This window comes from Pempheris klunzingeri, chromosome 1, assembly GCF_042242105.1.
Source record: "Pempheris klunzingeri isolate RE-2024b chromosome 1, fPemKlu1.hap1, whole genome shotgun sequence".
NCBI classification, from domain to species: domain Eukaryota; kingdom Metazoa; phylum Chordata; class Actinopteri; order Acropomatiformes; family Pempheridae; genus Pempheris; species Pempheris klunzingeri.
The window spans coordinates 31,951,851-31,974,892 of NC_092012.1; the positions used below are offsets into that span (position 1 = coordinate 31,951,851).

Below are 23,042 nucleotides of genomic sequence, written 5' to 3' on the forward strand. Positions count from 1 at the left end.
TTAAAGTCTGTTTACCCTTTCAGCCAAAGAGGTCTTTAAATGGTTCCCAAATAAGGAAAAGACAGAAGGTAGACCTATGGTCCAACTATGTGAGCACGAGATAAAGAAGGAAAACAAGGCAGTAGTAGTCTGAATTTAATTGGAAATGAATAAGGAGAATTACTATTTATTACAACTTGGGTCTTATTTTTAAAGCCATCTTTTCCTTCTGTTTCGATAACATTGAACTCATTAAGTTATGGCTGATATAAGGGAACACAACAAAATGGCTTTAGCTCAGCCAGACAGGACAATCACCCACGTTTTAAAGGAATAATTCAAAATTTTGAGCTTTTTTTGCTGACCGTTAGATTAGATTAGAAGATCAATACGATCCTCAAGTCTTTACACTACATATGAAGCTGGAGCCAGCAGCCAGTTGTCTTAAAGTTTGATCCTCAAAATGTGAAACAATTCCTCTAAACAGACCCTCAAATTAGACAGATTACCTAATCAGGAGGTAAGACGAAAGTGAGCACCCCACGACATGTAAGTGATCCCTCAGTTCACATGAAAGCTGCGGGCTTATTTTTAGCAATGTCACCGCATTACCAGACCTCAGCAATTAACTTGATGAGAGCACTGTTATTATTACTAATAAGAAATTAGACTTGAGTTGTAATAAACTAGGAATTATCCTTTAAAACCAAAGCAGTGCCTGTATAACTAACAGACTGAACTCTGATCCGGCCTTCAGAGTTACAACCACAGCCTAAGCCCCATCAGAGGGAGTCAAGGGGAGCAAAATATCCGGGCTCAACGCAGACCTCCAAATACTTTTTAATGTCAACTACAGTGAAATGTGTGTGACGCTGAGGAGAGGAAGGAACACTACTGAATCCCACTTGAAGCGTAGCGGTCCCTCTAACAATCCGCTCCTTCTTTTCAAACCCTTTGCGTTTCTTGCTTTTGTGGCAAATGCGATAGCATGAGCAGATGTCAAGTTATCGGTGAGGAAAAAGCCCCTACCAAGAGGGCCGGCGGAGACGGGAGGGAGAATGGAGAATAAACTTCCTGGTTTAGAAATAACAATAATAACAACTAAGTCACACAGAATGAACCAAAACAAAAACAAGAAAAAAAACAATGTGCAAACTTCTCTCTTATAAATAGACTACGGTTGACGCGTTGTAGAGCACCATGGGAGACAAGAGGAGGTTAGGATGGTGTGTGTGTGTGTGTGTGTGTTGGGGGGGTTATGTATATGTAAGACATAATTTCTGCTTGCTTCTTGATTGTGTGTGTGTGTGTGTGTATCAGTACAGTATTGGATCTACTACCATATGTTCTAAGATTTGCAGGAGCCACTGAGCACAGAGACTGGAGACAAGGGTTGGATTAGAGGATGGTGGTGTCTAAGGTCCAATTTAAGTTCAAAGTTCAGCGTCCCCCAAATGTCAAGGGTCAGACCCAGTCCTGCAGCGAGCGCTTGCAGTGCACCAGCAGCCGCGGCGCCCCTTTGCTCTGCAGTGTGTTGATGATGGCGTAGATCAGTCCCAGGATGCACAGCACCAGGACCAGTGGTATGGTTACCATCAGGATGTTCATGGTTCGCTCCTCGCTGTCGTCCACCTTCAGCACCACATCCACCTCGTTGGTGTCCTCCTCGCGACCCTCGCGGTAGTCTTCGTCTTTGTCACCGTCTGACCCTTTGTCCGCGTCTTTGTCGTCGCCGCCACGATCCGTTCCGTCCCGGTCTTTCTCCTTGTCGCCATCGCGTCCGACGTCCGGGTTGAACGGTGGACGGTTTACATCTGGGTGTTTCCGTCCTGAGTCCGTGTCTGTGTTCCGGTCTCTGTCTGGGTCCAGGTCCACGCTGCAGCCCATGAAGTCTCTCAGAATGGACTTGGGGTAGCCTGGTTCGCTCTTCATGCGGTGGTTGTCAAACTTCCAGTATTTGGAACCTTTGTAGAAGAAGGTGTACGCTGGAGAAGGCAAGGAGAGCAGAAGATGTCAGCCATCATAACAAATTGATGACAGCTTAAAGGAATAGTTCCACACTTTGGGAAATACGCTTCTTTGCCCTCTTGCCAAGAGTTAGATGAGAACACAGTCACTATCTGTCTGTTCAATAAAAAGCTACGGCCTGGTTATTTTTCCATTAGTTTCATTTTTTGCACTGATTAAACAACTGTTAACTACAATTTGGACAGAGCCAAGCTAACACTTTCCCCATGTTTTCACTCTTTATGCTAAGCTAAGCTGCTGACTATAGCTTTGTATTTACTGAACAGATATCAGAATGACATCAATTTCCCCATCCAACTCAAAGCAAGAGAGCAAATGCATGTATTTAAGTGTAAAATATCAAACTATTCCTTTAAGTAACTCCAAAATTGTTCATTTAACTGCAATCATTTGTTGAAACAAAGCAGCAAAGCAAAAAGCTTCTTTACATGTCGGCTCCAATTCACTTTCTCACACACACATCCCCTCTCTCTTCTCGCATGACCACACCCTGATTCTTTGTTTCAGGCATGTCTCAGTCTTCCCCAGCCCCTCCTTGTCAGTTTTCACACACACACACACACACACACACACACACACACACACACAGACAGACACCACTCATCTTGTCTCAGCTCACCCCCATCATCGCTGAGGAAGGCCCCCTTGGGAGTGGAGGGCACTGACGTTCCCCAGACACTGATTGGTTTCGGGTATCCTCTGTCAGCCGAGCGTGACTGCTCGTTGAAGCGCCAGTACCTGCAGGCAGTAACGGAGAAGACAGTTCTTACTGTTTATCATCTGTCTAAACAAGAAAAGAACAGACGTCTTAGCACAGTGCATGGTGGGCCTATATGGTGTTTATAAAACAGTACTGTTTCAATGGAACATTCAGGGTCAATGTAAATGTAAACTAGTGGACCAGAAACAAGTCAGTCAGTCTTACTGTGCTTAGTGAGCGTTTACTGGATTCATAGACCTTTACTGTAATTAGTGTTTTCATTAATATATTAGCCTCATGTACACTTGTCTTATTTCTGTACTACAGCAGTGTAGATTGTGCTCAGTGTGTCTATATGGTTCACAAACTTTGCATTTTTGTTTAAAAAAAAAGCTGTGCAAATACATATTGTAGGCTACGTTACCAGTCTCCTTGAAAGAGGTAAGTGTAGCCCGATGGCTCCCACCAGATGGCTGTGTCTATTCGGTCGTAGGGAATTTCTTGACCGTAATCAATCAGCTCCAGCGGGTAGCCGTGTTCCAGGTTAGCCTCCCTGAAAACCCAGAATCTGTTTCCTGAGGAGAGGAGATGAGAGGAGAGGAGAGGAGAGGAGAGGAGAGGAGAGGAGAGGAGAGGAGAGGAGAGGAGAGGAGAGGAGAGGAGAGGAGAGGAGAGGAGAGGAGAGGAGAGGAGATCTTAATGATCTGTATATCCCTTATGGACTCTGGAGAGTGTTAACAACACAAACACAATCACACTGTATAGCCTATGCCATGTAAACTTGGTTACACACGTCTACACATCCTGCTCAGGCACACATATTGAATTTGCTGGCAAAGAATATGCTAAATAATTGAAATTGAATGAGATATAACAGAACATGGAGAGAAATCAAACCAGCATTTGAACACACTTGTAAATGATGTGAATGCAATAATGATTTGTTGGCAAGCAATCAAAAAACAGTACAAGCGAGTACACTGACTAAGGAGTTTGGGTTTAACTTAATGAGGAGTGGCTCGTCTCATGTCAGGCTAAAGCAGATTTCCCGCTGAAGGAAAAGTTTTATTGTTTTCTCTGTGTCAGACTGGGGGACTCCATTCCTCCTGGCACCATTACATCTCTCCTCTTGGCTTCTATCCGCTTTCCCCTCCTTCTTTTACCCACACCCACCCACCCATACATCCACCCTCCACTAGCCCCTTGCTCCTCATTTAAAATGAAAGATCCACACTCAGCATCTGGAGAGAACAAGTGGTTGACGCAATGCTTCCCAGGGTTCTTGCGGTGCACTGCCCTGATGTAAAATCCCATGACTTGTTCCGTGACTTTAGAAAACTACGCCAAAGCACTTCAGTGACCTAAAGATCTGAGTCCTTCCTGCTGTTTTTCAGGGATAAACTGTGTGGTTTCTGATACTGCGTGTTTGGGATAAAACAACTGTGAAACCTCTGGGTAATATAACAGCTGTGTAAGAAATGTTAGTGTACTGAGAGTTTGTTAAAGTCTCTCGTGTCCTTATGCATTTCAAGTCTGGATTACATCTTTCACAATGTAAAAGTTCCAGATATTTTATGTCCATTATTTCCAAACCATCCAGCCATCCATCTTTTTCAACTTTGGCCTTGGTCACTCCCAAGCGCAGCACAGCAGGGAGTGGGAAGTGACAATGATATCTTCTCCAATGGGATACATGATGCTGTGATAGTTGTAGGTTTCACTGTCCCCTGCGATCACCAAAGATTTGATGCTAAATGTACACAGGGACACTTGTCTTCCTCAAAATCACACAGGTCACCCCCCCCCCCAAAGCACCCCCAAGAATAAGAACACTGCACAAAACTTTGGTCATGACTGATGATGTTTCACAAGTCCACGAGAGGACTGCTGTCTTCACGCTGACTGGTCTGATTGGTCTATCAGACATCCCACTGCTGCGTTTGTCCGTCCCTTTTTTGTGCCCTCAGCTCTGCCAGACCTTACTTCCTTCCTTTTTCCTTTCCTTCCTCCTCCTTTCCCTTGTTCTTTCTTTGCTGATGGCGTGCAGCCAAGTGTCACACTGAGAGGCTGGCCGATGACATCATCCTCCTCATCATCAACAGCTGCCCCAAAGCCTGTAGCTCCCAGAGTCAAGCTGCATTAAAGACTCAGTTCCTTCTTTTTCATTCAACAACTTTATCCACCGTTATAAAAGACAGGCTGCTCTCAGTGACTCACAGTATAACTAATGACCTGTGCTAAAAAAGATTTATACTCCTCATGTAGAATACATTATGCATTGAGCTGGGGGTATGTATATCTTCAACATTATCTGCAGAGGATGAAGAAAGTTCCATGATATGTTTTACCATTAAAATATCAAAGCATAAAGACATGATGGTTTGGAATTTCCCTGAAACTTTATTACTGTATTTAGGTTGTAATGAAAAGAAACCAGATGGTGGATGGATTTCTACACATGAGAGTATACTTATGTTAAGGGACATAAACCATGCGCTCATAATGGGCGGCTGTGGCTCAGAGGTAGAGTGGGTCGTCCCTCAATCGGAAGGTTGGTGGTTCGATCCCTGGCTATGAGTCAACGTGTTAAGTGTCCTTGGGCAAGACCCCTGTGTTCCTGAAGCACAGCTTCAGTGTGTGAAGGAATAGTCTCCTTCAACTTCCTCCTGAATGAATGATGTGTGGATGAGGATGTGATGTAAAAGCACTGAGTGGTCGAAATGACTAGAAAGACTCTATACAAATACAGACCATTTACCATTTAGAATAAAAACCCTGCTTTTACCTTATAGATCACATGAGCTGCTACGCATGTAAGACATAAAACCTGGATTTTGTGTATTACAGCAACCAGAAAATCCAACTGTGACTTAGCATTGCATTTGCATGGCAGAATAAACAGTTCTGCTTCACTGGAAATTGAATCCAAGCAGTGTTGTTTGTTATTGTAGCTACTTAAGCACAGCAGTGCGGTGACACAAAGTTTGTATCTTACTTTTCTGCATGCTTGAAGGCAGCAAGTACCCTAATTTCAAAAGTGGGCATATTCTCAGCGGCTGTTGTTGCTGCTGGAAGTCTGTCATGCTCTAAGTGACAGCTAATAATACCAGAAGCAGATTATTTAGAACAGGGCCAGGCCTGTTTTTGTTCAACAATAACCAGAAACATAGATAGTATGTGCATTCCCTGAAGGAGTGGAGAAATTATATTTAGTATAATAGTATTTATAATGTGTACTGTTGCATAAGAAATGCAGTTTTGATTCAGGAATCAGGCCATTTAAGTTTCCCCTTTTGGCTGCAAGATACAAGGTAGCTGATTCAGATGATGGACTTCTTTGCAAGTCACCTGCCATTGTTTCACTTTGCTGTCACAATAGCCAATGTGGAGCCAATATTAACACCAAGTACAATAGAAACGTGTGCCCCAAGCATAAATCTCACAACTTTGGGGCAATGCAGGGGTTGTTTTAGGGTGCAAAATCATCCATTTCTAACTTTGAGATTGTGCACACAGCTTCAGTGCAAATAAATCAAAATGAAAAGACACTGCATGACTCTTCTGCAGTACACCACTCTTTGTTCAGCTTTGTTCTGTCCTGCCTTCATGAGATTAATAGCAAAAAATATTTAGTGAATAAAGCCTGGGTTACTGGAGAAGAGTTGTGAGACATATTTTAGTTTTTCTCATGTTGCAAATTTGCCATATTATCTTCAAGAACATGCAAATGTAGTTTATGGCTGTTGAGCACTTTTGGTCTTAGTGAGGAAGTAATCTGGGAGTTGTATGTTGAGGAGCATGCATCAGTGTGTGTGTGTGTGATCTGCTTACCTTTAAAGAAGACGAACCGGCCGTCGTGTCGCTCATAAGCTGCATCTATATCTCCAGGCAGACCCCTCCAGAAGTGACTGATGGGCATGGGGTAGTTATCCAGAACCCTGTTCTTACGCACCCGCCAAAACCAACGACCCTGTGAGTAAGAAATTCATAAGTGTGTTTGATCATTTGTTATCAATTAAACAAAAGCCTCTCTCTTTCTTTGTCTTTCTAAATCCCTGGCTGAGACCTACAAATAAATCCAAAGAAGACCCATTCCCAAATAACTTCAAAACATATGGCTTCACATCTCATTCGAAGTATATCCCTCGGCCCTCTCAAAACATCAAGTGCGCGTGCAGGATGAGAACGATGCAGATGCGACTGTAACGAAGGTATTCACTTTTTATGAGTCGGCTAACTCGAAGTATTTGTCCTATTGAGGTGAGATAGCACTGTCATAATGCTTGATGGTCATTATGCCAAGCAAACCAAGCCCTGCAGGATAACTAGACCGGAACGTATAATAGACCAACAATAGCAGAACGCCAGCAGGCTAATAATAGTCAGTCTCCACTCTGGTGACTCTATCACGTCCCATTATTGCACTCTCTGTTGATCACAGCCTGCTACAACATACCTTGTATGAAGTACTTTTTGATTTCACTGTCAAGTCCGTAGCACAAGAAAAAGCAACTAGTAGCATATTTGAATCCACAGAACATCACAGAAAGACACATGGACATTCATATCTACTGTATATGCTGTGCACACAAGCCAGCAGGCAGATTTACACCAGAAGCCCTCAGACTCATTCATAAGTGGTGAGTCAGTAGGCCGGCTTGTCCTGGATAATGTAACGGTAAAATGCTCAGTGCTGCTTCTTTCTGGCAAGCACGTCTAGTTTTGTCCTTCACGCAGGACACACTGGCAGACAGGACGGCGCGGTTCGGTACGGAATGGAACAGAATGGAGATGGGCTGGCACGGGCTGAGAGAAACAGAACAGGGCCGAAGCGAACAGACTGCGTGCTCCTCGATCCGTGTGGTCTGACGGCTCCTCGCAACTCAACCGGATCAAAACTGAACTGACCATATTCGACCTCGGTGGAACAGATCAGATCTCAGTGTGGTAGCTTCAATATTGAAAGCAGCTCTGCTGGCTGTCAGTGTGTCCAGCCCTCTGCTGTGAAGAAATACGCCAAGTGAATAAAAGAAAGGAGAAATTTCACTCCAGAATGACAGCCCCTTTCTTCGGTTAATGGACAGGACTCTTTGGAGAAGGGGGAGCGGTGCTGATGTGCTACAGATCACTCCCACTCATACAACACATAAACTAAGCAATTTTGCCTCTGCAGAGTAACAGCAGAGAGGAGCAGCGTCTACCATTAATAACTACAATTTCTGAACCGTAGAGGACAATTTAGATATGAACAACGCAGTCCGAAATGAATCCCATGCTACATGTGAACAAGACTGTACACGAATTGATACATAACCAACAAAGCTACTGAATCTTACTATTAGATTGACTATTTTACGAGTAGATAGTTGTTTCTGATAAAAAATTCTCCCACAGAACACAATAATAGAATCATACTCACGAGACTGAACTGATTACTAAAAGTATCTAGCTTTCTTTCGGCCTGCATTCACTCCGATCATGTCATTTGTATTAGTTTAAGAACCACTGGTAGGCAAGTTCCTTTTGGACACTGATTGATGCTATCCAGACTAGCTTCATGACTGTGGATGAAACCCAAGAGCACGGATAGAACTGTTTGGCCACGTGCAGCACATGTCCAGGCAACTAGTGGTCAGTGTCAGAAACACTACGGTTAGAGGTATTCAGAGGCTGATCCTCCTGTGTGTGTGTCTGGGGGGTTGGGCACTGTCACATTCTACTCTTCAACAATAATAACACCAATGAAAAAGTAACGTGTTACAACAGTTGTCATAAGTCGTTTTATATTTCACCCCGACATAAGCAGGGGGTTTACTGGCATCCGGTTAAAGATGTGGTGGATAGTGTCGGATATATATTTCAGCTGTTTGAATCCCGTCTGCTGTTGTATCAATCACACCGAAGCCTGGGTGTTCTCCATCCAGCTCTGTCTAGTATCTTCAAGCCTCTTCAGTGTTCCGCGCTGCCAACACTGGACACCTCCTCTGACCTCTCCCACTGAAACACGTCATTACTTATCTTATACATGCCACTGACAAAAAAAAAACCTGGAGAGAAGAAAATACACGCGGAGAGGTGGAGTCTGAAATAGTTCAACTTTAAGAGTAACCACGTATATTTCTTGTATCGCTGACAATGACAAGAAAGCATTATAGCAACAAATGAAAACAACAAATAACCTCAGAGCTGAGTTGCTTAATATCAGAAGACCTTAAATATCAAATAGATACTGAAACCCCGCTGACAGACAGTTTCTATGACAAACCTCTTAGAGGTAAAATCCCAGCTAATAGCTTAGTGCTGCCTCAGCCCTTATGAACGTTCAGAGGAAAACACCTGACCACACCTCACCTATTAACAGTGTTCAGTCTCATAAAAAACACTGGCCCTGTTGGTTTACAGTCCACGAAGACCTGATTGAAAACAGACTTCTTGTTGGCTGAGCACACGCCGTTTGTTTTAAACTCACCCTACAGAAAAGAATAACTAATTTATTGACACAGTTAACTTGTCAGGAAAGCTCCTCTGCAGGAAGCCGCCTGAATTTCCAATGCAAGGTCGTTTAATAAACCACTGTGCAGGTAAACATAGCTCCTCTAAAGTGTTATGCTCATAATTTCAGTCAAGCTAGCAGGCTGTGGCTGAAGTTAAAAATGACCCTCTCTCCTGATCTGAAAGCCATTTACCTTGAAAACAAACATCTCTCCTCGCAGCACAGCGACTGTGTCAAAGTTCCCTTCGCAGATGTTGGGTCCGTAGTGATCTGGTCTTTCAGTGGTCCTAGGGCGGTCAGGATGCCGAGGAGGTGTTTGAGGTGGCCTGGGCTCCGGGCGACGGGGCGTCACCGTGGGGAGGGCATGGGTGGGGCCGCTGTCTGGTTGACCTTTAGAAACAAACAGGCTGGATTAAACCAACTTCACCACATTATACACAATGACAAGACCAAAACTGCTCATTCTGAGGACAAAACATCAGAAAAAAAGACATCTGCTCTGGTTATCTGGCAACTTTTGTGTCACTTTTACACTTATATTTTTGTACAAAATAAATAACCAATATTTAATAATAATAATAATATTTATATAATAATTAATAATACTTAATAAGAGAGCTTGAAAGGGTAGTATGACTGTTTTCCCTGTTTCCAAACTTTCTGCTAAGATAAGCTAACCACCTCCCAGCTGTAGCTTGACACATATGTGTGTCTCTCTTAGGAGACAGGATTCTGGTCATTTTGTTGTTCACAAATATAGAATAGTTACAGAATGTGCAAATTACCATTTCACATCCTCGTGATTTAACACATTGTAAGGATTAAACACACTGGACAGGAGGAATCATCTAAGAAGGAAAAAAAAAAAACATCATACCATAGATCTGTTGCATGCCACGCCGGTCGTCATCAGGCAGCTGGAAGTTGTCAGTCTCCATCCATTGGTAAAAGGGAGCCATGATGGCTAGCGGGTTGTTGGAGTGTTCTAAACCTAGAGCATGGCCCAGCTCATGGACTGCCACCAGGAAGAGGTCGTTACCTGAGCGGATGTGACGAAGCAGAGAAAGGTTAGAGGAAGAAGAAGAAAATATCCCATTTTTCACACTTCATCTCAAGAAAGGAATTGTTTGAGCTTGTGCACAAGGATATAGAGAGAAATCATGTGTCCCTCTGCATTTATACATGCGTGACACACACAAGAACTGCAAAAGCTGCAAGTCACAGCAGAAAGTCCTAATGATCCATGCAGTCAACGTATAAGAATGGCTGTTCGTTGTTCTCTCCCAGTTATAATGTCAATAAAACTCTTCACAGATTTGACTGATAAATCACACGCAGGCACGCTAATGACTGCTGATACGAATCAGCATACATTACTAACATTTCTAACCAATCAGGGGGTGCTATTGTCCGCTGCCACCGAAACAATTACATACTGACGAGGCCACAAGACAGCAGTGACACACTGACCACTGCATCAACTTCCTCTCTACACAAAAGACTTCTTACATTTAGATTTTTTGAAGAAAAGCGAAAACCTGGTTTGGAATTAGAATTATCCTATAAGTTCATCTCTGAAGTGAAGCCAAAACACATGTGGGTACTTCCCCTCAGTCAATAGCTCTTTGTTGTCCGGCCATGCTCTCTGTGAACTCTGAACTGGCTAGCCATTTTGTCTGGCTTGATGGCCTGTGCTGATTGGACAGATTTGTGCCAGTGACATCATTCTGTTGGGGGATTTGGAATCGGTGATGTCACTGCTTTGCATACAAGGGAAAGGGAGATGCTCTGAATGCCTGTCCTTGGGCATCTCCTCATTTCCTCTTTGCCAAACACACACACACACACATAGACACACAAAAGGATACACACAGCTCATCTCTCCCACTATCTATAGTTTCAGAGTCACATGAATGTCCTCATGGCGTTCTAAGCTGCAGCTAACACTTGAGGAGAGAACACAGTAGAGGGTAAGACTAGAGTGCTACAGATAGCTGAGGAAGAAAAGAGAGAGCGAGCTCTGAGAGCAGAGGCACAAAGAGGCCTTTGTGAGGTAACTGTGACAACTATTCAGTTCAACAGAGAAAAGCAGGAGTAAACTTCAAAAGTCTTGGCCGGTGCATCTATTGCTAGTTTTGACTACTGTGTACGCTTATAGACTTTCACCCATTTTGTCATTCAAGTCTTATTTCAGCTCTCTGAAGCTTTGTTCGCTTGTTTACCATGTCTCACACCTCATCCATCAGCAGCAAAGGGGAGTCCCAGTGAAGAAAGCCCACACTAAAGCAGCACCCTGACAACCAAAATGCTCTCTCCAAGTTTGCTCTGCCTGTTGCCAGTGACTTACTCACATTAGCCTCATCTGACCACAAAGAATCACAAAAGCTTCTGACCTTTTATTGCTGCCAGCCTTCAGCTTTTCATCTGTGTAAGGTGTGTTTGAGTGTCAGCAAGTTATTTGGATAAAGTGTAAAAGCTTTTTTTTGTTGGAGCATCAGAGCCAGAAAGGCTGATTAATCACATTGTGCGTCACAAGGTTTACACCAAAAATGTTTTTCGCCCAATAGAGTTGTTGTTCACTGACAAATGAAACTGAGGTCAAGGGAAGCGAAAAACAAAAAAAACACCATACCTGCAACGGATGGGTGAAATGAATCATCGATTGTTTACGTGTAACATTTATCCCTAAGATAAAGTCTGTTTTTGTGTAACCCCATCCAAAATGAGATCAGAACTGATTCTGTTTCATGCTCAGGGACTTCAGCAAATCAGATGCTATGTGAAGCTTGAGCATGACTCTACAAGTCACACTTCTTACTGTATACAATTCCACTGCTTCATGTGAGATTAAGGTACAGTCTCCTTTAGTTTTGTTTGCACCAGAATATAAACAGTGGTAGCTCTGGAGGAATGCTGCTGTAATATTAATAAAAAAAAGACACTATTCAACCATGCTATTAAGGCAGCGACTAACGCTTGTTGTCATTGTTGGTCAATGAATTTGCTATTTTTCCAATTCATCAATTAGTCCTTAAAATGTCTATAAAAAGTCAGAAGAGTTTTTAAAAAGGCTTTTTTCTGGAGCCTAATAGTTTGTTTTTTCATTTAACCTTGAGATGTTTCATTAACAATGACATAAAATGGTGAAAAGCAGAAAATCTCACTGTATTTGAAAAGCTAAGCCCATAGCATGCTTGGGCTTTTTTTTTATTGATAACTGACTTGAGCAATTGACTGAAATGAGCAAAATTGTTTCCGATAGCCAATTAATGGCTCAGTATGCATGAAGGATTTGGATTATGTGTCAGCAATAGCACAAGTAGAAGTAAAAATACCAGAGTTAAATGAAGACTGGATCTGTGAAAAGTTAAACTAATTGGCCAAGTGTCTAACTAAAGTCAGACAAGATTGTAATTTGTTTGTACTCTGTTTTTAAGCTGTGTAAGTGGCATGGTGCAACAAAGGGACCAGTCTACAAATCTCCCCGAGTGGAACACATTCCCACTTACTGAGGCATTCCACCGTCTCTGTGATCTGTCCTGCGACACATCCCACACACAGCTGATCACACAGATAGAGACACACAAGGACAGGGTCATACATGCACACGCACACACACACAAAGTTTAGCTGTCTGTGGCTGCTGTGTGTATGTAGATAACAGGGCAGGAAAGCCCATTGTAGCAAAAAGTCCCTTTCAGTCAGCAGGGTTAATGGGTGCACAGCAGGAAGAGGTGCTCTAAAGACTTCTTAAATATTCTTAAAAATGAAGATATGTTCAGAATCCTCAATTCTGGATATGATTAGTTTAGTGCTAAACACTGGTGTTAAGAGTTGTAATCAAGTTAGGGTTCATCTTAAGGAAGGTCTAAAGGGTAAATATGAAGGATTGAGGGAGAAGGTTAGGTTTAGGCAATGGTCTCAGCAAAAAGTCCTCAAAAGCACAGAAGTACAAATATCTTGCGTCTAAGTGTGTGTGGCCAGTGCAGCTTGTACATACCATGGTGCATGGATCACAGAGTTCATGGATTAGTGTATATCAGTTCAGGTTCTTACCAACATAATTGGGGGTAAATTTGAGTAGTACAGTACAAGGACACACAGTGGGGGCAAAGATGGTGCCACCAAGTGTTAGCTTTGAAGTTTTATAGAGATAAATGATGTAGCATATCCTGGTAATTGGGAGATGATGTAACTAGCTGAGACATGCCAAGTCTGCTTAAGTGTGGAAGAAAGCGATGGAGACAGCTGTTTGCAATCTATTATATAAAGAGGCTTTACAACCTATACAACATGACATGACTATAGTGCTGCAGACTGTTTATCAGCTGAGCACTCACAGAAATAATCAGAGACCTAAACCCCCCCCCCATCCTTCATTTCTACCTGGAATTTAAGCTACCTTTCATTGTCCAAGCCCTCAAAAAAGCTTCAGAACATGGCAAGCTGTCTGTGTGACTGCTCACACATAAACACAGACACCCTATACACCAACGCAAGTTGCGCAGCAAAGCATCCACCCACCTGAAGCCACATAAGACTCTTTTTAAAGTCCTAAAAGCTTCTCCTGGAAAATGTGTCTGCTGTAGATTAGGATGCCTGAAACATTCTTTTATATCCCAGTTGTTATTTAGGCTTTCTAAGTATTTTTTCTGTAGCATTTGGTTGTCATGAAGGGAAATTAAGACTGTCCCTAAAATCCATAATACACAGACATTCCAAATTGCACTGACAGTAACCATTTACCTTGCACGTTCTGGTTTCCTATGGTCCACGGTTCATCTGAGTCAAAGTGTGTGTCCCCACCCATTCCAGGTCCAGGGAAGTAGGCATGAGCTAGGAAGCCTCCCTCCCCATCAAAAGGAGAGCTGTCTCCATGAAAGCCAGAAGCAAAGAAGATCATGATGTCGGGCTCTTTGCGGCGTCCATATTTGATCTCCTGGTAAGGGATTTCGTCAAAGGTCAATGGGGTCACCTCTTCCCAGACTTTAAATGCCCGCCGGATGGCTTCATATGAATTATACTCTCCAATCTTGGGAGTGTAGTTCTGGATACTGTGCAAACAAAGAGGGGAAGAGGGAAAAAATCTTACAAAGGATTGTTTCCCATATGAGTTTCCAGTGAAACATATCCCCATGTGGATTCATAAGCAACAAAAGAAATGAAAAACATGATTTAGCTGAAATTCCAACTTGATCACATAACGTTTTATAGTAGCCACAACTACCACAAAGTAAGACTTTGTGCATGCCCTGTGTATTTGGGTCAGGTCAGATTTATTTTACAAACAGAACGTCTTTTTCTTTACCTGTACGTGAGGTGGCTCTTGTTCCATTTATGTCCGGTGAGGGCATAGCGCTTCCGCCTTACGTTGGTTTTGATCTGGCCTCCAAACTTGTCAGGCACACCGCAGCGTGGTCTGTTCATAGCACTGAAGGAGTTGAAAGATGTCAGGAACAGGCAAGAGATCTGTGTGTGTGTGTGTGTGTTGAGAGCAAGGAAAGCACTCAAGAGAAGAGATGAAGGGGAGAATGACATTAAAACCCCTCCTTTTTCATCTTGATGTCTGTGTGCTTCTGTGCTCTTCTGTTGTTTAATTTAAAGTGTACCTGTGAGCAGCTTAGTGCAGCCAGGCTACCTCAAGCAACTGAAGAGATCATACACCTTGCTCATCTTAGTTTAAAAATCGAAATTTTCACATTCTGGGTCAAAAATTCTATTAAAAACATTTCGGCTGTTTAATACAAAAATGAAAAGTAACAATTTAACTAAAGCTTGGGAAACAAAATGGGCTGCAGGACCGTGTGTTTTGAGGCCGGTCCACATTTATACATGAGTGTATAAGTCTAAATGTACAAAAACATGGTAGTTAAGCCCTGCTGACCTGATGGTTTGAGGGTCCAACTGTCCAGTGACCTCCAGACCGTAGAACCGCTGCATGTCGCTGATGGCACTGGACAGGATCTGAGCTGATCGCATGGTCGACATCTGTCTGCTGGCCTGGGGCAGGTAGCCGTACATCCTCAGCCAGGACTGGACACCCACCGGAAGAAAAACAAAAAGGAAACTGTTACACATAAAGAAGTATCATCTATTCAGATAATGTGACACCACATTTGAATGAGAGCCCATTGGTTTTACATGACTGACATTGACAGCAATGACAAAATAAAGATTAACCCAGAGACAAGAAAGTGAAAAGTAACATTATAATACTGCAGTATTGCATTTGAATTATTCTATTTTGCATTGGGTTGTGTTTAATGTGTTGTATTTGAAAGGGAGAAAGCAGGGAGGACATCAGTTTCAAGCCGGAGTGAGAGCACTGGGAAGCTTTCTGTATCTGGCTGTATTCTAGGAGTGTGTAACTGGCAGGGCTGGGGGGTGGGGGTTAATGACAGGCTTGAGGGAGAAAACGTGATACTTAACCCAATCACAGATGACGCAAAGTCTGTCCCACCTGTTATGTAGAAACCTAATATCACACGCGCGCACGCACACACGCAAGCACTTGCATCTTGGGTAGTCTGAGATACTGGATTCGCCTACACATGGACTCACTCCCCATGGTGGTGCAGGGAATGTAAGAGGGCGTGTGTCTGACTGTGTATGTAGCTGTGTGTGTGTGTGTGTGTGTGTGTGTGTGTGTGTGTGTGTGTGTGTGTGTGTGTGTGTGTGTCTCAGGATTACGCCCATCTTTCACAATGCAAAATACTACTTCATAATCTGTATTTATTTGTCTACTCCTTCAAACCCACAAAAACAAACTCACCAGTCTTTCTCTTTAACACACACAGCACACACACCTTGTAAACATGAAATGCTGTGTATAATAAGAGCTCTGATCACACACATTTGCTGCCCACTTGGTTAGTGGACATGGTAACCCCCGACAGAGAGAAAAGGGTTTATTTGCTGCATGTGTGTCAAAATGTCCCTACAGTCCAATGAAAACAAATTAAAAACAGTCTCCCAGGCCTTCCTTAATTTACTCTGTTAACTCTAGTGTCCCGCACTGTCTACAACGTGACTGATGTACTATGGACCCCAAAGGGAAGAGGTGGGGGCCTGAGCTCCTCTTTGAAATCACCCACTGATGAGATAAATAGATATTATTAACAACACAGAGCCACTGACATTAAAAATACCAGTTCAGCTGGTGATATCAAACCTCAGCGTAACCTGAGTACTTTTCCTTCCACGTTCCCAGCTGGAGACAAGCTGTATTTTGTCAGCATGTGTCCTTCCTCCACCATTAGACCGGCCAGTACAGTGCTGCTGTGATTAATTATTGTGAAGTGAACATATAGTGCTTGATCGATCAATCACTGTCAGCTGCTGAGCTGAGTCTGACAGATTCTGATGGCGTCTCATCCTCTGTGATCAAGTATGGTAGTAGATGACTACTGCCATCCATTAAATATATGGCCCCTGTTGAAGTAGCTGGTCTTCCTTTGAAGGTTAAGGTTTTATATCATAAAAGTGTATTAAACTCCTCTGACAGCAGTAGAACAACTGCGGGAAATCCTGCACAACAGTAAATCGTTCAGTAAACTAATGCACTAACATTAAATAATATCAAAAAGTAATGTGAAAGCAGAGGCTCTGTATAACTAAACTGGCTGGTTAACTCTAAGATACAGTCAGTGTATTGCCCTTCAGGCTAACTGGTCTTACTTCCTCTTTAAGTTTGAAAACATATTCATAACAATATATTTTCAAAATGCAATTAAGTCAATGCAGAACATCTCTTAGTGGAAACACAAGTGACTCAAAGGTGCAGTGCAATGAAAAAACCCAAAGTGTCTGAGCTTTCGGGCTTCGGAGCACTCAGCCTGGGGAACTGGAGACTTCAAAACCACCATTAGATGAATCCGACCGCAACTTACAGTTGTTTACCTGCCGCCCAATTACAAGCCTGTTGTGAAGCATCTGATGGCCACAATGACTGTAGGGGTTTGGTCTGAGGAGACTGAGTGTTTCCAGTTCCCTGAGGACTGTGGTGAGGAGTCTCTCCCCCTGCACCCAGCTACAGACTACAGATCCATGCTCTTGAAGGTGGTGTCAACTATAAAGATCAGCGGCTTCCTAAATAAATCGGGCTCGATAACTATGGACATCAAACCCCAGGGAACAATGAAGTGTTTTCTTTATTTATTCTTTGTGTAGAGTTGTAAAAAGAATGATTTTTTTCTGCTTATTCTTACTTATTATTTCCTCTCATCTGTCTCTTTCTGGCAGTGGATGTGCAGGCTGCATCTGCTCTGGGAGTGTTTGTGAGTGTGCAGGAGCAGGAAGAGATGCAGAGTGGACTGAACTGGACGTGACCCTGACCCACCTCTGCTTTAAGATAAGAACGCTTCAAACACGCACACACACACACACACACACACACACACACACACACACCCTCAAACACAAACATGCACTTCCTGAGACACTATCTAGATACTCTCTCTCTCTCAAACACACACACACACACACGCAGGCAAGGGAAACAGGTGGCACAAAACACTCCTTTCAACTCAAATAACATCAGCTTACATGTTTATGTTAAGCAATAACTTGGAGGACACCACCAACAATTTAACACAATTAACACAATCGGTAAGCCCGCCCCCCCTCCTCTGGGTTACTGTTGCTATACCTGTCAAGTTTTCCGCTCTTGCATGGCAACATTGACATATTGGGGGAGGCTTTGAGTAAAAGGTCAGTAGCTCTGTATCAAACATTCAGGAGAACCTTACCGAAGAGTTTGATTGCATCCCAACAGCTGGATGTGCATTCAGCTGTCCAACAAAAGAGGGTTTTTTATGTTTGTTTGTTTTAAGCAAAATGCCAAAATGTCAAATCTGCCACTTTAGATTCCACTAGATGGGTTGAAGAAATTAAATGAATCTCCTAAATGACAAAAACATGTCCACAAAAGACAGAAAATCTTTCAAGAGCTGATTAGCAATGAGCAGTATTGATTGTCGCTTCATGTTAGCTAATGCTGTTCATATTTCAGGCTGCCTGAAGATTAAAACAAAGCACTTGCTGTAATGCGGCCGCCAGCGGTCATCCAACCACAACAGACACTTGTGGGAGAGACGGTGGAGGGAAGTTTCAATTCCCATCGGAATTCCAATGAGAAGAAATTTCAAGAAAAACCTGAGCTATTGTCCAATGTAATCCTTTTCACGCTCCAGCCACTTCCTCCCTGCTCTTGTGTGATCAGCATCTCCACATGGTGGTCATCACTGCAGTTACAGCTCTTGAGGAAAAAGTGAAACGTCTTCATGTCCGTTGATGTTTGCGATGTGTGTCTTTGTGTATATCCAGATATCTGATGTCTCGGCACACCGTTTCTCCGTGCCCTCCCAGCATGTATTTACAACAGGCTGTAGCTGGGTACAAGGGCAGAGCTGCGGCGCTATCGGGAAGATGTATGGAGGCATATGAACCCCTGCCACCCCTCACCCCCGACATCTAAAACAGCAAAGTGCTTCAGTCTGGCCGCTCACCTTCTCTCATCAGCTGGGCTGAATACAAAACAGGTCTTAGACAACTGGAGGGATAGGGGAGTGCTCATGTGTGCGCGCACGAACGCTGGGCCTCGTCTATTAAATGGTCTTTCAAAGAGTCCTTGAGTCTACCTGCCAAAACCAAGACCCAGCAATAAACAAGGAGTTGTAAAACCTGCCAGGAGTGTGTGCGCGGGTGTGTGTGTGTGTGTGTGTGTGTCCACCACAATGTCAGCCAAGATACTAACAGAGCTTTTATTCCGAGGCTTGGTCTCCTGCCATCTCTTAGCCCCCAAAGTCCTACCAAGAGGATGAATAAGTAAATGGAGGAGTGAGACGGAGAGACACAGACAGACAGGAGGAAGGGAACTGTTGTGTTTGAAGACTTTCATGAAGCGAGGCAAACAGGTTTGCCTCTTTTTCTACATGCATGACAATAATCCCCACATGTGGACAGATGCATGCAGGGATACGTTAACATCCAATTTTGCAAAAAGGCAGGAAATACCCAAAAACATATGTTAATACGAGCAAAATCACCCTCAGCACACGCTCAGAGAGACTTCCCAACTCATGACACGCCCTGCCTCATCCCAGCACGATAGCAATGTAAGCCTTTGTGGACGCGGCGACAGCCAATCACAAGGGAGCAGGGGGGAAGCGGCTGGAATGTGAAGAGACGGCACGCTGCAGATTACACGATATACAAGGAGAATACGGACTGAGGAAGTTGCCTAATTATGTGCAGCAATAAGTCACTGATTACCCTTTGCTTTAGCCGCAAATTGCTGTCGCACACTTTTTGCATTCTCCGTTATGTCTTATCATGTTAATGTTTATTTCTGCGCTCCCTCATCCTCTTTCTCTCCTTTTCACAAGGTTTCTCTCACAGCTCTGTCTCCTCAGACAAGAGGGTCCTTTGTATTTCCTAAGATGCCTGGGAGTCCCAGGGCCAGCGTGCCTGTGCGCAGTGTGTGTGTATGTGTGTGTCCCAGTTAGAGAACAGCTGTCACATTCAGCCATCACATGCTGCACAGCTGAGACTGACCGCTACCGTCAACTTTCTCTCTCCATCCTTTTCTCTCTTTGCCTCTCTCAAAGATAACCACACAACAGATTGGTCTTAGCCGTTGCCGCGACATCTCCCTTTTTCAATCCAGATTTCTCAGATTCTTCTCGCACTCCTAATCCCTCTCTTTTCTTTCATTCTTCCTTCCTCCCACTTCATCCTTTCTGTCCAGACAGAGTAGGAGTTGAGGTCTCACGCCAACTGTTAAACACATGGCCTGAGCTACATCTGAAGAGCGAGGATCAGATTGAACTCGAGACAATGTGTTTCATTATGAAGTCTAGAGTACAGTAGGTGTGTAATGTAGTTGACACACAATCCCACAGTCTGGGGCTGTTTTGCAGACAGACAGCAGACTTTGAAATAAACCCAACAAGGTATCATTTTTTACGTGTTGTGTGATTTTAGATGCAGATTATATCCATTATGTTGTGTTGTGTTTACCTGTTCTTCATTTTAGTAAGATCACTATGTGCTGCATGCTTTAACACTGAAGTTCCAGCCTATCTTCTGCTCTCACTATTGTTGTTGTGAATGAAAACTGCCATCATGGCGATCAGTGGCTTCATAAAAGCAGGGTCTCCCCTCAGATTAATGGGCAGGTCATGGAGATTAGCAGGCCCACAAACAAACAAACAGCAAGACTTTAAGTCCTCGAGTAGCACTTGCAGTCTTACTTAAGTCTAATAGATACACGCCTCAACATTAGGCCGTATTTGGCGGAGCATTGGTGATTTTAAGCTTAGCTATCGATGCAAACCCTTTCATCAGGCGGAAAGCTACAGGCGTCAGGTTCTTATCACATTTTCTGTGCTGTGCTCTTCCCAACATTTGGAAAACGACTCATCAAATGCGCGCAAGGCTTTGGTCACAGCTGCTCAAGACATGGCGTGGCACAAGCATCCCGACCATATGGACATTTAGCATATCCTCATATGGATGTTATGAAAATGAGCTGAAAAGCGTTTGACCCCAAAGTAAAGGAAATCCTGACACTCCTACACTGTTTCATAATTCAACTTTTAACAGCGCTCTGACACACGGACTTTACAGGTTTTAAGGAGAGCAACTTTCAGAGATCTATGCCTGTAAAGATAATCAAAAATGCTACATAGACAACATGTGTGATGCAATTTTTACTATTTCAGCTGGCACACACAAACACACATTTAGCAAGAGATGCTTAGGGATCTCTCATCAGTCCACACATTGTGTAAACCCTCCCTATTGCCACACACCCGCACACACACACACACACACACACACACAGAATATGTTGTAACCTGACTGGCAACCAGACCCCCTGGTCACTGAGTTTGGAAACGCAAGCTCACCTCTAATGACCAGGCAATCCCTCTGTCTGTCAGTCTCTCTCTCTCTCTCTCTCCGTCAATCATCACACACACTCACTCCACCACTAATCACCTTCTTTTAGGTGCAAGGCAGCTCTTCTCTCTTAGACTGTCTCACAAAACAAACTGGACTGCCGGTGTAATAAAAATGCTGTGCTGAGCTGGTTCGAGTTCCGACTTGACACTTTGTCTATTCATACACCTAAACAAATAGGAATAGAGTGTAACATAGTCGTCAGTGATGAAGAGGCGAGAGGAAGAGACTTAATGAGAACTACAGAAGATTAACTGTCCAAGAGGAGAGACCCAACTAGATATCTTGTTGGAAAAAACACCTGGGCTGTGTTAGTTCTGCTCTGCGCTGTGATAATTACAGAAATAAGACAAGTTTATCCCACATAGTTCACTAATGCCAGCGAGCATGAGCAGCTTATAAAGCTTGGCTTTTCTCTGTATGTTTGCCCGTTCACATTATGTTTTAACGACAGGATTCCTACATTCACAGTGATTAGCACAAATAGGGGGGCCAGAGATCATTAAAGGTTTTGGAGAATGATGTGACAGGGGCGTCCAGAAAAACTAAAAGTAACGCAGTACTATGCATAAATATTTATGTGAAATCATCAGCAGAGTGGTCCTGATGGGAGGATTTCACAAAGTGCTCCTGCAAACTAAGATGAGGATTTATTTTTGGCAAAACAAAATTGTGTTGTAAGAATAATGTCATTAATATCAGTAACATAGACCAGATGTTGTGCATTGGACAGTCCTGTATCAGTTCTACCATAAATACCATCAAGCTGCTCATTCATGTAAAAACTATAATGAACCATGCGTAAGGAGCCGTTGCAGTATAACACAGAGAGCATCACGTCTGTGGGTCATTTTCTAGGGGTGCGGTGCTGAAACACTTCAGATCTTCTCTAGCCTCTAATGTTTTCACCACTCATCTGCATCTTTCCGTGTTTTTACCTCCGAGGTGAAGGCGGCGTCATCCTCCGCTCCGCGCGCCCCGAGCGCACACACGGACAGCGCGAGCAAGGTCCGTCTCCAGAGCAACCAGAGGCGGCGGGTCCGCGAGGAGGAGGCCATGGTCCGGGCGGAGGGGCGTCCTGTCAGTCGGCGCTCTGCGTGGTTCAGTCTGCGCGGAGCGATGGGACGACTTGTGCGCGCAGTGCTGCTTCTTTCTGCGGTAAAAGCTCAAATGAAAACTGTCACAAAGTGTCCCCTGGAGAGAGCCGTCCGCAGCAGGAAAACAGCCCCGAAGTGACCCTCCATAAATGCGGGTGAGCGGTCCTCCCTCACATGTGAGCCCGTGAGCGCATTCAGCTCTCTGCCCGAAGTTTTCTACACCGTCACACCTTTTTTTTTTTTTTTTTTTGCTTCACGTCCTGCGCCCTGTTATCGGCATTTAATTCACAGCACAAGTCGCTGCCTAATTAGTAACCTTGAAAGCGCACTTTGGAGAGGAGCCGCAGCGCGTGCAGCCTAGGCTACGACCAGCGCAGTGGATCTGTGCCTCAGTAAATCATTTACTGCCACCATGTTCAAGTCCAGCGAGGGGGGGGGGGGAACAACACCCACCCGTGATAATGCCCAACCAAGTGCGGCTTCAGTTTGCCCTGAGAAAGTTGCAAACTATAAAACAACAGCACATGATAAGTTCACCGCACTTCACTCCTCCGGCTGCAGCTTCAGGTGCTGTGGCGGCTGGAGGCTTCGGACCGCGACCTCTGCTGCTAAAATACTACTTGACGGTGTCTTTGCCCTCTTTGTCCAGTTTTTCCCTTTTCCCAGAGGAGGTGTTCCGGGGCTGAGCTGTCTTGTCCTGAGTCAGAGGCTCTGTGTTGTCTCCCCCACCGGAGCAGGACGGACAGTGGTCGGCCGGCCGCGGTGCGTCGGTACCTAACGTGGA

The 23,042-nt window shown here is 43.9% G+C and overlaps 1 protein-coding gene across 1 annotated transcript; it reads right to left on the bottom strand.

Annotated features, from left to right (window-relative positions):
- Positions 1 to 197: 197 nt before the first annotated feature.
- mmp15b (matrix metallopeptidase 15b) lies at positions 198 to 22,613 on the bottom strand. Its single transcript, XM_070840231.1, has 10 exons — positions 22,100 to 22,613; positions 15,085 to 15,233; positions 14,509 to 14,631; positions 13,947 to 14,254; positions 10,078 to 10,239; positions 9,394 to 9,590; positions 6,539 to 6,677; positions 3,132 to 3,282; positions 2,627 to 2,745; positions 198 to 1,964 (listed from the first exon to the last, which is right to left on the bottom strand). The coding sequence occupies exons 1-10, from the start codon at positions 22,217 to 22,219 to the stop codon at positions 1,444 to 1,446; spliced, it is 1,989 nt and encodes a 662-aa protein (XP_070696332.1). The 5' UTR covers positions 22,220 to 22,613; the 3' UTR covers positions 198 to 1,443.
- Between the last annotated feature and the right edge of the window lie 429 nt (positions 22,614 to 23,042).

What these genes read in the sequence shown, in the direction of transcription:
- mmp15b (XM_070840231.1), bottom strand. Translation starts at nt 22,219, where the DNA reads ATGGCCTCCTCCTCGCGGACCCGCCGCCTCTGGTTGCTCTGGAGACGG. An exon ending in TGGCATGCAACAGATCTATG is followed by an intron (nt 9,591 to 10,077) that starts GTATGATGTTTT and finishes TTGTTTCTAAAG; the next exon opens with GTCAACCAGACAGCGGCCCC. An exon ending in CCGGTTCGTCTTCTTTAAAG is followed by an intron (nt 3,283 to 6,538) that starts GTAAGCAGATCA and finishes TCCTCTCCTCAG; the next exon opens with GAAACAGATTCTGGGTTTTC.